The 14,344-nt window shown below is 29.0% G+C and overlaps 2 protein-coding genes across 5 annotated transcripts; both read left to right on the plus strand.

The window, feature by feature from the left end:
• The first annotated feature begins 274 nt into the window (after positions 1–274).
• LOC107491490 (WAT1-related protein At1g43650) lies at positions 275–4,159 on the plus strand. Its single transcript, XM_016112329.3, has 7 exons — positions 275–516; positions 619–681; positions 788–904; positions 982–1,237; positions 1,729–1,887; positions 2,721–2,872; positions 3,787–4,159. Exons 1-7 carry the CDS (start codon positions 317–319, stop codon positions 3,932–3,934), a joined length of 1,095 nt encoding a protein of 364 aa, XP_015967815.1. The 5' UTR covers positions 275–316; the 3' UTR covers positions 3,935–4,159.
• Positions 4,160–9,541: 5,382 nt separating this feature from the next.
• LOC107491626 (tubby-like F-box protein 8) lies at positions 9,542–13,520 on the plus strand. Of its 4 annotated transcripts, none has more exons than XM_016112508.3 (6): positions 9,543–9,627; positions 9,712–9,887; positions 10,715–11,178; positions 11,289–11,376; positions 12,174–12,306; positions 12,453–13,520. In XM_016112508.3, exons 3-6 carry the CDS (start codon positions 10,831–10,833, stop codon positions 13,162–13,164), a joined length of 1,281 nt encoding a protein of 426 aa, XP_015967994.1. In that variant the 5' UTR covers positions 9,543–9,627; positions 9,712–9,887; positions 10,715–10,830; the 3' UTR covers positions 13,165–13,520. The 4 variants fall into 4 exon arrangements, with proteins under 4 accessions (XP_052117970.1, XP_015967994.1, XP_020999256.1 ...); XM_021143597.2 differs by having other exon boundaries at positions 9,547–9,627; positions 9,712–9,768; XM_052262010.1 differs by lacking the exon at positions 9,712–9,887 and having other exon boundaries at positions 9,542–9,627.
• Positions 13,521–14,344: the final 824 nt, after the last annotated feature.

Consider the following 14,344-nt stretch of genomic DNA (forward strand, 5'->3'; position numbering starts at 1 on the left):
AAGGAAAAAAAAAAAAAAAAACATACATCACATTTTGATTGTCCACTTGCACAGTATCTTTGTTGCTGCTTCTGCTATATACTACTACTACCATGAAAATGATACAACTACTAGTGCTTAATGATTTCACTTTTTTCATTCAATGGAGGGGCCTTACCTTACCTTACCTTAATTATTCTAGTGCCCTTTATTTGATATAAATATATAAGTGCTCTAGCATAGTTGGCAAAATTCATCAGTTCCAAAAGCCTTTATATATATTGACACAACTTTCTTATTAGTTTATAGTCCATTCATTCAAAGAAATTATTAAAATATGAAGAGTTTTGTAAGCTATATGGCTATTGTGGAGAAAAATAAGCCTTATGTTTCAATGCTCTTTATTCAGTTTGTATATGCAGGCATGGCTTTATTATCTAAGGCTGCAATTTCCAAAGGAATGAACCCTTTTGTTTTTGTTGTTTATAGACAAGCCTTTGCATCAGTTTCCTTATCTCCATTTGCTTTCTTTGACAGGTTTAATTCTCTCATCATCAATTAAATTATTATTATTATTAACCTTTATTAGTGATTACTAGGCTTCTAATTCTCCTTTGGTTGTGTGTGTTAATTTTGTAGTAAGCAGAGTGCTCCCTTGTCATGCAAGTTACTGTGCAAGTTGTTTCTTATTTCACTTGTTGGGTATGAATGAAATTATGAATAAACTATATATTAATACTACTCTAAGATAGTGACATAACATTCTAAGACACACTTTGCTTTTATTTCTCATGTGTTAAATGTGCAGGTTGACAACAAGTTCAACACTTTACTATGTTTCAATCAACTACACTTCTGCAACATTTGCTGCAGCCTCCACTAACACTGTCCCAGCTATTACTTTTATCATGGCAGCTTTAATTAGGTAAAATTAAATAAATAAGAATTAATTAATAGGCATCTATCAAAAGGGTATTGGAAAGTTTCATTATTTAATTTCAGGGTGGAAAGCATTTCCATAAAAAATGTGCATGGAGTTGCTAAGATTTTTGGCTCTGCTCTAAGCCTTTCTGGGGCAATAACATTTGCCTTAGTCAAAGGACCTGCCCTTGATTTCATGAGATGGTATCCACAAAATCAGAACCATTCATCATCATCATCATCAACTTCTGTGGTTCACTCCAAAGGGGATAATATCAAAGGTGCCCTTATGATGCTCTCAGCAAACATTGCTTGGTCCTTATGGCTTATTTTGCAGGTAACTCATCAATCATCATCAATTCTATTTTCACTATTATACTTATAATGTTTTTGCTTATTCTCCTATTTGATTCTATTTCCTTGGAAACTCAGGAAAGTGCTTTGTAAAGCTTTTTTATGTAACTAGTTTTTATAGGTTTGAATAAGATAAGACTTATAAATGATTATCACAAGTATTTTCTTACTTTAGATTTATTAAAAAAAAGGACTAATGCATTATTTTATATCCTTTCTTTCTCAATATAAAATATTTAGTAGTTAGTAATATATTAATCTTTAACTCTTTTTATCAATCTGAATAAGATACGACTTATATATTGACAGATAATTTTATTAATTTCACTTACATAAATGATTATTACAAGTATTTTTTAATTTGATTCTAGAAGAGAAAAATAATGCCTGTATTTTAAATTTACTAAGAAAAGATATTTAGTAGTTAGTAATATATTAATCTCTTATGACTGTGATTTGAACTACTCAACACAGGGATTTGTTGTGAAGGAATATCCAGCAAAATTTAGGCTTACAAGTGTTCAATGCTTGTTTAGCTTCATTCAATCATCTGTTTTGGCTTTATCGTTGGAGAGAGATCCATCAGCATGGAAGCTTGGATGGGATATTCATCTTCTTTCAGTGGCCTACTGTGTATGTTCTTATATTATTCTAATTCTAGTCATGTTTAAGAAAACCAAAAGGAAAAAAAGATTATGTTAGTAAATTACTAATGTTAATTAATCAACATGCCTAATTGAATAGGTAAACTTAGGTACAGAAAAGTAATGTGACATGTAAATGTAAAACTATTATTAAAGTTTGAAACACTTAAATTACTATATATGCAAATTTAAATTTTGGTTCCATAAAATATGGCTTTGTTCTTTAAAGGAAATTTCTTTTACTATTTATATATTTGGTTTTTGTAGACTAAGATCAACATAGAATTTTGGACTACTATTCTATATATAATTATAGGAAACATTTTAAGTGCACTAGAGAGCATCGGTGTACCAATTGTTTTAACCGTTAATTTTAATTAATATATATTATATATATTTTTTATAATTCAGATCAACAGTTAAAACAACTGATACACCGATATTCCGGATGCACTTGAAATGCTTCCATAATTATATATCACTATCCTGAGCTAAGTGGACTTTTTTTTTTTTTGGGTCCAAAATGCGGTTGCATTTTCCTTCTAGGGGATAGGACATTAGAGAATGACATAGAAAAAATATATATATTTAATGCCCTATAGTCACATCATATGAGAACAAAGTTGACATATAAGATCTCAATAATGGTCCACTCTACACTTTGATTAGTATCAATTTTTGTTCAGCACATAAAAGTTACTATCTGTCCCTGTTCTTGTTAAGCACACAACAAAAATATAATAATGAAAAAAAAATATAATAATGAAATTAATTAAATAATGTTACTTAATTTAATTATATATATTCCAATGTGATTGGCAGGGTGTAATTGTAACAGGGATTTGTTATTGGCTACAAGTGTGTACAATAGAGACAAAAGGACCAGTTTTCACAGCCATGTTCACTCCTCTTGCTCTCATAATCACAGCAATGTTATCAGCACTTTTGTGGAAAGAAACACTTTACTGGGGAAGGTTCACATTAAATTATACTCTCATCTTTCTTTCTATTTCAAGATGCTACTTATATTAGCCATTACATTGCTTATTAAAGACATTTATTATGATTATGGGTAAAGTATATTTTTTGTTTTTAAAGTTTGACAAAAGTTTTAAAAATATTCCTAAGTTTTATTTTATTTTAATTTTATCCCAAAATTTTCGATTTGCATCAAATATACCCTCGACGGCTAAATTTTCAAAAAATTTAAGATCAATCTAACAATAATGCATAAGAATTATGTTTGATTTGCTTGTGTTGGAGGGTTATTCTTATGAAATTGTTGTTGAATCGGTCTCAAATTATTTGAAAAATTAGCTATCAGGGGTATATTTGATGCAAATCGAAAACTTTTAGGACCAAATTAAAATAAAATAAAATTTATGAGTATTTTTTAAGCTTTTGTCAAATTTTAGGGACAAAAAGTATACTTTACCCGATGATTATTAATGATATAAGAAAAATTAGTGTTTTTAGTTCATGAATTACATGTTTAATTCTTTTAATATAGAATTTCTATTTTGAACTAACACCTTTAAAACATTGCATAGGAAAATTTATAAAACAGAAATGTGAATTTTATTTGCTACTAAATATTTTAAAAATACTTATTAAAAAGTATGAAAAGTTTAAAGAGTTTGATGTATTATTATTGTTTAAATTTTGAAAATGAATATTGTCCCTTTCATTTTAATAATGCTACTTTTTTTTTTATATATTCATACAAAAATACAATACAAACACTTATAAATGGAGCAACATTATAAAAAATAAAGACAATTTCATTGTCTTTTATTTTTCTTAAAAAATATTTTATTAGTGGATTTTGGTAAAATAAATATGGAGATTGTTTATTAGTTAATCATAATTTTTTTTTTAATTATGGCAGTATTGGTGGCACTATTTTATTGGTTGTTGGATTGTATAGCGTATTGTGGGGGAAGAGCAAGGAGAGTGTGGAAAGGAAAAATCATGAAGTTGAAGAAGTTGAACAAATTAAAGAGGAAAACAGATTGGAGTGCATTATACAGAATTGAAGAATCTGATTGATTAGACAAAAAATTAAGAAATGATATATGTATATGTCTTCCCTGTCCCATAATGTTTTGTTGAATGCCCTTCCTTTTATGCCTCTTTAATTTATAAATGTCATGTGTATATCTTATCAACTTTAATTAGTAGTATTATTATTTTTCCATCTACTTTTTCTTTTAGACAATATATATCAGTAAATAACTAAATATAATATCTTATTTATTTTATATATAGAGATATAGATTATATACAGTGTGTAGACTATGTTTTATTTTCATGTAATAATGTGATTAATTTAGTTGGTAACTTATGGTCCTTTACCAATCAAGAAAGAAGAAAAGAGTAGTTTATATTTGAACATTAGATATTTAGATATCGACTTACACTTTATTTATCATTATAAATAAATATGACTTTATTTATTAAAAAAGAGTAAAATATTTAGGAAAAATATAGTTAGACAATGAAAATATTAAATAATGTGAATAATGAATATGTCGGATGTTCAATTCAATAGGTATGCAGATGATTATGTTAATTATTTTTAATTTGATGGTTATTTCTTTTGATTTGATTTACTCATATATGGTTAATAATGATTGGATGTTTAATTTACTAAATGTGCAGATAGTTATCCTAATGTTAAGGTTTATGAAGTAATTTAGAAATGAAGTATTTTTTACTTTATTGAGTCAATTCTAAAGTTTATTGTTTACATTATTTACAAAAATAATTATTTATCTAACAAAATCCAAATATTTATTAAGAAATGTTTTGTAAGTTTTTTCTTTTAATAAGTTAGATTAACTCTTTATATTCTAAATATTACAATATCAAAAACTAACTCATACTACACACTGTACTTTAAGAGTTCTTATTCACTACTTAGATCTATTTGGGAACTCCAAAAGCTACTCTTTTTTTTTTTTAGTTTTGACTTATAAAAAATTATATTAATAGTGTTCGATATAATTTTTTAGATAAATTTTTAACTTTTCAAAAAGTTATTTAAAAACTTTTGAAAAAATTAAAAAATATGACTTCTCCTATTTTCTCAAAAATTATTTTATCCTCCTATTTTAATGCACAATTTTAAAATAAAGACTCCTATAATAACTTTTTAAACATAAAATAACTTATTTAAAAATTATTATTAATAAAAGTCCTTATATTTTAAACTCTTTTTTTAAAAAAAATTATTTAAAAAATTTAGCCAAACTTGGTCTTAGTCTCATCTAAGTTTGGAATCCCGATGTAATTACTCACGAGATAAATAAATTGTGATTGTGTCATGTTTTGTATTTTTTTTCTTGGTATTAACATTTAGTGTTATTATCGTTTTTTTGGGCCAGCCTTTTCTATTGACATAGTTTTGGACTTTTGTGTCAGCCTCGAACAGGCTAGTGTGTGTGTTTTATATTGTATGGAGAATGAATCATCATATTGTCCAAAGCCCAAACCCATAGTACGACCCGGCCCAAAAACAAATTTTACCAAAAATGATTGTGTTGGATAAACTACAAAAGACATTGATGTGAATGCCCAAGAAAAAAACGTTGATGTTAAAATAATGTCTTCTAAGCAGCTGAGGCTTGGCACAGATGGAGGATTTCTATGCCTCTCATCAAGCTACACCCGGATTCAAATCTCAGCTGAGGCTGGATGTTGCAAGAATCCATAGTCCCCATGTAGTGTGTGTGAGTGTGTTGTGTGGGTGTGTGAAACATGGGGTTAATGCCTAGGATTGGGAACTGTCCAATCCACTTGACAAAAAAAAAAATAAAGCGGGGCAGATATAGTAATAATTTCATTAGATTTTTTATTAAAGTAAGTAGAAGTTTGGTCTCTCACTCTCTTGTGAATGGAGAATATTCTTGTTTGTTTGTTTCGTATTTTTGGTTCTCATATTTCTTATGTATGAGTGAGTCTATGAACATGCTTCCTATAACAAAGACATAATAAAATCATTATTAATAATAAATATATATACCACTATCTACTGCAATATAATAAGAAGTAGCCAGTAAGTAGTAACCACTAGTTTTAGCTTTGTAAATATGCCAATTATAAACCTAAATTCTAATCAACTACTTAATTATTATAGTGTTGTGCCATGTATTATCACTTTCTTTGAAAAATAAAAATATATTTAAAGAAAGAGTATATATATATATATATAGAGAGAGAGAAGGCTTAGAGTCTTATATTATACTTATATCAATGATATATATATCATGATTTTGGTTGATATCCCATAAGAGAATTAGGCTGGCCCTTGAAGTTATTATAGATACATTAGTGTTATTAGGATCTTCCAAATCTAGTAGCTTAAAAAGATAAGGATGATTAAGGTTTCTAAGTGCGAATCTAATTATTATATATATTGTGGAATCAGAACCTTAAAAATGTAATGCGTTACAGGTCGGAAAAAGGGAACTATAAATATAATAATGAACTAATTAAGAAAGTATTATTGCTAGATTAATATAGTAATTAATTGCTCCAAGGTTAAAAGCAAGAAGCTAACTATATGAGCCAAAGAAAAAGCAACAGAATAGAGAAACCGTCATTAATGAATATGCATATATAGCTTTAATTATATATATATGCATGCTTCTTGAAATTTCTTAACAAGTAAATGACAATTGAATACTTAACACACAGATAGGATTCAAATATGTCATTACAAGTCTATTCACACATCACATGTTTTTGTTTTCTCAATTTCTAAATCAATCTATCCAAGAGTTAATCTTATCTATAACCACCATTAATAATTTGCTATATATAAAATAAAATTTAAATTCTTAATATTTTTTTAACTAGACAAATGAACTTATTACTCGATCAAAATAATTTAGTTACTAATTTAGGCATCAATTAATATCATATATGAACAATTCAAATGTTTATTACTTGTGATGATTTTAGGTGAAGTAAATAACCAAGTTTAAAATATTGCATTAAGTTCCCAACCAAAAAGATTGCATTAAAATTGTTCTCACAAGTAGGCCTAGATAGGAAGTTAGTTAATTGAAGATAGAAGCAGATGAAGATGAATGGGGTCTATGCTTGACTTAGTAGATAATAAGCATTTAGAGAGTCAAAGATGATACATGTGTGGACCATGTGAACTTAATTATTACTTTAAAAAAGATTATTACGTACCTAACTGGTGCAACTTTAAAGAAACAAATATATACATGAATATTGAAGGAAGCAGTTATAATATTTTCTGGTCCTATTAGAGATCGATTAGTGCTAATTGCTGATGCAATTGTGCATTCTTCCACCACTTTCAACAAGTAATTATTATTTCGTTTTCTTGCAAAATATTTTATATATATACATACACCAGCTTTTCGTTCATGCTTGATTATTGGTGCAACGGTCCCAATATATACTAGTTATTTATGAATAGATACAATAATATTAATACATTTATTTATATAAGTATATATAACAACAGATACATACATATACAACAAACAAATAAATGATTATATATAAATCAATAGTTAAATTATAACAGTAAAAATTAATTATATTCATTGTTAATTATTTATAACTAAAATTTAAATAATAACATTAAAATATATCAAGAAATAGTTCTTAAGTTTATAAGAGTTATAAAAGATTGTATTGTTATAAATATTATCTATGTTAAAATATAATCATCTTTTTCTAAGATTTACTTTGATGTTGTTATTAAATTTGTGGTTCAAAATAAAAAATAATAATTTTATAGTTAATATTTATCAATAAACTAACACTATAAAACACATTATGTTATACATACATTAATACATACGTTCTAATAATTACTATAAATTTATGTTGTATAGGATAGTTGAAATATATGTATAGTATGATAAGTTTGTAGTGTTTATTAATGAATATTAACTATATAATAAAGCCCAATCAGCTTAATGTAAAATAAAAAAAATACAAATGTTTTAACTAATATCAATCAATTTACGTGTGAAAATTATTTTTTTATAAACTGCTATAACTTATCAAGAATTTTGCCTTCCACATAAATTGCTACATGCATTATGCAGTGATGATTTATGTTACCATGATCTTCGAGTAGAGTTATATATATTTTATACTATTTTTAAATACTCCTAACTTAAAAAATATATTTTTTTTTTATGCTCACTTCAGATATTCACACTGTAAACCTTTAAAATTAACACTAATAAAATACATACTATTCTCCATCATGCTTTAACTCAATTTTATATTAAAAAATTATTCTGTTAATACTTTTATTAACTCGCTTCAATAAATCGCTAAAATTTTTAAGAGATCACTTTCATAAAGATGCTAAAAATATTTTTTAAAAATTTGCATATGTCATATTATTATGGAACATCTTTATTAAATCGATTAATAATTTATTTTTTTATTATAAACCAGAACAAAATCAGTTTATTATAATAAGAATAATAAATCAAATTGTCTGTATTATAATTATTAGACCCAATTTGATCCAATCGAACTATACCATCTAAACTGAATATCTATAAATTTTTTGATAAAAAAATAATTATATCTCTAACCTTTTGTTTTTCGGGCATTTAAATTCCTAAAAATTTAAAAATATAATTAAATTCCCTAAAAAAATTGAGTTTATTGTTATTGTTATAAAAAAATTGTTTTTATTTTAATTTGTTAAAAAATTTAAAATAACTAATTCATTAATACGTTTAATAATAATACGACATATAAATATTTTTATAAAAAGTGTTTTACACATATTTATAAGAGCATCTCCAAATTTTTATCCACAACACTCAAATTCTACCAGATAAAAAAAATTGACGTGCTTGCTCAGCATCTAAATCTACGAGAAGCATGGCAGAACATGAACATTTCGCAAAGTCAATTTTTATTTATAATCGTATTTAATAGAAGTATCTTTGTAGATGTGTCTAATAAAAATATTATTTTATAACTGTATTAAATAAAAATATTTTTATAAATATATTTTTTTAGATGTGTTTCTTTATATATGTGTTTAAAATATAATAATTAATTATTATTAATAATAAATTAGCAAATAATATGTTAGTAGCTATACGTTTCCTTTCCTAAATTAAAAAATATCTGGCAGTAGACAAGATTACAATGTGAATTTTGTGTTAACCACGAGAAGCACAACTCAACATATATGCATTTATCTCGCTCCTATTTTACTCACATGCACAACACCAACAATAAAATAATTTCCGTAAATTTTCTTCTAAAACATCGTTGCTTTAAAAAAATTTATAATTTTTAGCAAGCCATCACAATATTTTCTGGATGTCCAAATATTAGTCACGTGACCCTCACGTGTCATTCACTGCACCGCGTCTCAACTGGCAAGTCTTAAGTCTTACCTCTAAACACAATGTAAAAGTCAACCATAAGGGCAAAATTGTAACATCACAGGAAAAGTAAGCAACGTTAAATCCAAGTTGGTATCAGTTTTAATTCCATTTTCCTAAGATAACAAGCAAAAAATAAATAAATAATTTTTGTAATTAATAGAAATAGTTAATAGATAATAGTGATTAATTAAGCAACTTTATTATTTTGTTGTGGATTGAATAAATGCGTTTTCTGCGTGTCTTTTTGAGGTCAGAGGCTGTGTCACGGACACGGAAAGAGAGAGAAAGAAAGAGAGAAACCATTGCTAGAAATAATGGTAAGCTTCTTCTTCTTCTTCTTATTCTGATTTTCCTTCCTTTTCTTCAATGTTACTTTCATTAAGTTTCTTAGTCTTTTGCAGCTGAACTTCCACTTCCACTTTGTGCTGGGAGCTTCAAGACCCAGAATATTTTTTGTGGTATAAGTAGCAGTTTTCTCAAGTTTCTTCTTCTGGGTTCTCTTTGAAGCTTCTAAAATTTCCATTTTTGTTTTAGTTTCTGGAATTCTCATTTGGGTTTCATTTGGTGTAGCATATAGGTAGGTCTCTTGTTTTATTTTATTTTTTAATAATCCTTTGATTTTGATTTCTGCAATTTTTTATATTTTTTTTAATTTTTAGGGTTCTGTTTTTTTGTTTGCATTTTGCAGTTCTTATAATCTGAGGCTTGTAGTGGATATTTCAGATTTTAATTAAATTAAATAAAAAAAATTGTGTTATAGATCTTTGAGCGTGGAGGGGTTAGGGAGCCTAATTATCATTAAAATTCGGTATTGGGGGTTTGTTATTATTAATATCTCACCTAAACCTTTTAATATTTCATTTCAGCTTTATGTCAATGTGTGTGCCTGCTCCTGTCTCTTGAATCTTGAGAAACTTTCTTTGCCAAACCAAATAGTCTTCTATTTTGAAGGAAAAAGAAAAGTATATAAAGAAATTGGGCAATTAGATTCCCTTCTGCTAAATCATGCCTATGAAATAGGTTACAATCACATATATTAATACAAAGTATGTAGTAGCTTTTTATGCTTTTGATCCGACACTCTACTTTGCCCTTTTGCCTTTTATTTTTGTTTTTTACTTTTTCTTTTTCCTCTTTGTGGTAGGGAGCTTGGTTAATTTTTGATGCATGCAAAGTGCAAACTTTTTGTGGTTGAATTCCTATTTAGATAGAGTTTAATTGCTTTTTATGAGAGATTATATTTAGGAGGTTCAACTGATGAAAATATGTTTATGAGAAAAGTATCATTTAGTGATTTATGCTGCCTTTAGCCTTTAGTTCACGTGAGGCTTCCTTTTTTGAGATTCCCCAATTGATAATTAGAATTGAAGCTGGTATTTAATCTTAGGTTTGCTTGATTTGCAGCGCTTCACACTCCCAAGACTTGCAAGTTGTTGCATCTTCTAACTAGATTGGAACATTATCCTCTGAGTGGTGTTTATCTTGATTTGAATTGTCAATTGTTAAGTGTATTATAGCAAATGTCCTTCCGGAGTATTGTTCGTGACGTGAGGGATGGGTTTGGAAGCTTATCAAGACGGAGTTTTGATGTAAGGCTTTCCGGCCATCACAGGGGCAAGTCACATAGTTTGGTCCATGAGTTGCAGGATCAACTGCCGGTAATACAGAACAGCCAGTGGGCTAGTCTTCCGCCTGAGCTTCTCCGTGAGGTTGTTAAAAGATTGGAAGCAGATGAGAGTACATGGCCTGCTCGTAAGCATGTTGTTTCGTGTGCTGGTGTGTGCAAGTCCTGGAGAGAAATGTGCAAAGACGTCATTAACTGTCCTGAGTTCAGTGGGAAGATTACTTTCCCCGTGTCCCTGAAGCAGGTGAGACTTTTTCCCGGAGTACGAGAGTAGTACATAATAAATTATCATGATTGAGGACGACCGAAGTATAAATTTTCATTTCTGACTTTTGATCGTCTTTTATTTTACAGCCTGGTTCTAGGGATGGACTCATCCAGTGTTTCATCAAGAGAGACAAATCTAATCTGACTTACCATCTATTCCTTTGTCTTAGTCCTGGTATGCTCAATTTTTACATTTTGACACATATATATGGGCTGATCTGATTACCGTGTTTTATGATTGATTTCGATTCTTATACCTATGTAATTTTTTAGCTTATACCCTTTGATGTATGAATATGGATAGTTTTGTAGGTCCATCTTATTTTAAGGGCTAGAAATCTTGTTCATGATGTATCAGCCAAATCTTGTGTTCAATCCAAGGTTGTCTTGTAATCTTTGGTGGGGTCATGAATATATCTGTGGATGGATCTACTAAAGTATATCTTCATAATGGTGTTAATCATTTTCCCCATTATTTTTTCCGATTTATATTGGCCTATTATTTTGTTAATTTTTGGGCTTAGTTATGTTGCTGTGGAACTGAGTACTACTCGGTAAGAGTTGATGCCACTTTTAACATTAGTACAAGGATTTTATATTATCCTTTTCAACTTTATTATTACATGTATAGTGTCTGATTGCAGATTAAGTACATGTTGGCTTATTTTGAAATGATTTAATGTGTGATGGTTGAGTTGATTATGTGCTGCTGAGGTTATCTGAAAGTAGAAGTAAAGCTTCATTTTTCTGATTATACCCTACATTAACAATAAATGAACTTGACGTTTTCTAATTAATTATTTGCTAATCCCGCAATTCAAATGCCATAGATAGTTCTGCATTTTGAACTAGCAACTGCATTGCTACTACTTCATTTCAATATCATATAAAATATAATATGAATTCTGCACGGTTATGGACTTGAATTTCATTGTTTTGGGACAAGTTTTGATCTCTTAACTGTTTTGGCAGCATTGCTTGTTGAAAATGGGAAATTTCTTCTTTCGGCCAAACGTACCCGAAGGACAACTTGCACGGAGTATATTATATCAACAGATGCAGATAACATATCAAGATCTAGTAGCACTTATATTGGAAAATTGAGGTATTTCATTCTCCCTTAAGTTCTCATATAGAGAACACTTTCATTCAGAATCTTCCAAGAATGGATGTAGTAGAAAATCAGAAATCAATGTCTTTCTATAGTCTAGCATTCCATACTTAGAATATATGAATTTCCACTCATTTCAGGTCAAATTTTCTTGGCACCAAGTTTATAATATATGATACACAACCCCCATGTAGCACTGCCCAACTTTCACCACCGGGCAGAAGCCGTAGGTTTAATTCAAAAAAAGTTTCTCCAAAGGTTCCTAGTGGCAGCTATAATATTGCTCGGATCACCTATGAGTTGAATGTCCTTGGTACTAGGGGTCCACGTAGGATGAACTGCACCATGCACACAATTCCTATGTCATCCCTTGAGCCGGGTGGCTGTGTCCCGGGCCAAGCAGAGCTAGTTCCCCGTACCCTCGAGGATTCCTTCCGGAGCATCTCCTTCTCATCAAAATCGATTGACCGGTCATCGGAGTTCAGCAGCGCTAGATTCTCAGACATAATTGGGCTAGGTAATGAAGGGGAGGAGGGTAAAGAAATACCTCTAGTTCTCAAGAACAAAGCACCGAGATGGCACGAACAGCTTCAGTGTTGGTGCCTCAACTTTAGGGGAAGGGTGACGGTCGCCTCCGTCAAGAATTTTCAGCTTATTGCAGCAACACAACCTCCGGCCGGCGCTCCTACGCCGTCGCAGCCGACACAGTCCTCTGACCATGACAAGATTATTCTTCAGTTTGGGAAAGTTGGTAAGGACATGTTCACTATGGACTATAGATACCCACTTTCTGCATTTCAAGCTTTTGCCATTTGCTTGACTAGCTTTGACACAAAACTGGCATGTGAATAGTGTGAGAGAGATACATGGTAAGAAAATAGGATTCAATCTTCATTAAGTTCATAGTACTGTACACCTCATAGTTTAAAGTGTAAAGTACAGAACAATCTGTGCTCAATGTACAATTATATTTTCCTTGTATCTTGTTTTTTCCTCTTATTTTTCCTATCTTTTTTTTTTCTTTTTTACAACCCTCATGTTAGTATGCTACAAACTGTCTGAAAACATAGTTGTTGCTTATATGCATGAGGAGGGAAAAGGTGTGTAGACAGCATAGGATTGAAGTAATGGAAATATGGGAGCCTTTGGAATATTTGGATTGATGTGATTGCAGCAAATGTCAAGTGCCAAAATATCCTTATTCCTTAGTCTAGTAGTAATTTTGTTACTTTAAATAAAGAATTGTACTTTAGAGACACTAGAATTGCTTCGGAAGCAATTAATTTTAATGTTGTGTATTCGTATTCATTCTCTTGGAAAATCAACTAGTCTAATGATAAGGTATATTAAAGTCAAAATTTGTGATACTAATTTGAAACAAATCAACTGCTCTTGATACTAATTTGTGATATGAGTCAAAATTGAAGAATTCTTGCATTTGATTTACTTGTATTGTGCTAATTATTGTTGTTTAAATTCATGCACGCCAAGCATTCAGTGATATAACTCTATAACGCGAAGTATATGTTTTGATTTGTATTTTTACCATTCAACTAGTAAAATATTATGTTTTAAAATAAAAATAATATTATATGATATAAAAAATAATTAAAGTATAAAGATATAATATGACATTATTAATTTTATTCTAAAACATATTTTTATTATAAAAAATAACTTCGGATCGGAGTGGATCGGAGCGGATCGTAGTCACCCGAAATATAACCAAAGTCAACCCAAAAATAACATTGGATAAAAATTATAAACACAAAAAGATATGACCGACCTTGAACACTCCTAAATTGAGGGATATTATCAGAGGAGTAACCTTTTTATACTGCAAATTCATATAAATATAATGAAAAAAAATCATGTAATTTTCAATGAGTGGTAGGTAGATACTAGTTTCCATCAAATTTATTCTATAATATATTTTATTTGTAAGTTGTAATGTACTATGTAAATTGCTTGATGCATATTCGTAGTTTGTAATATTAGTTTGGTACTGCATTAATGCTTATGCCTATCTACT

This window comes from Arachis duranensis, chromosome 5 (assembly GCF_000817695.3).
Source record: "Arachis duranensis cultivar V14167 chromosome 5, aradu.V14167.gnm2.J7QH, whole genome shotgun sequence".
In the NCBI taxonomy this organism is placed as follows: Eukaryota; Viridiplantae; Streptophyta; class Magnoliopsida; order Fabales; family Fabaceae; genus Arachis; species Arachis duranensis.

Coding starts and splice junctions, on each gene's coding strand:
- LOC107491490 (XM_016112329.3), top strand. CDS start 317: ATGAAGAGTTTTGTAAGCTATATGGCTATTGTGGAGAAAAATAAGCCT. Junction 682..787: donor TTTCTTATTTCACTTGTTGG/GTATGAATGAAA, acceptor TTAAATGTGCAG/GTTGACAACAAGTTCAACAC. Junction 1,888..2,720: donor TTCTTTCAGTGGCCTACTGT/GTATGTTCTTAT, acceptor TGTGATTGGCAG/GGTGTAATTGTAACAGGGAT.
- LOC107491626 (XM_052262010.1), top strand. CDS start 10,831: ATGTCCTTCCGGAGTATTGTTCGTGACGTGAGGGATGGGTTTGGAAGC. Junction 11,179..11,288: donor TCCCCGTGTCCCTGAAGCAG/GTGAGACTTTTT, acceptor TTTATTTTACAG/CCTGGTTCTAGGGATGGACT. Junction 12,307..12,452: donor ACTTATATTGGAAAATTGAG/GTATTTCATTCT, acceptor CACTCATTTCAG/GTCAAATTTTCTTGGCACCA.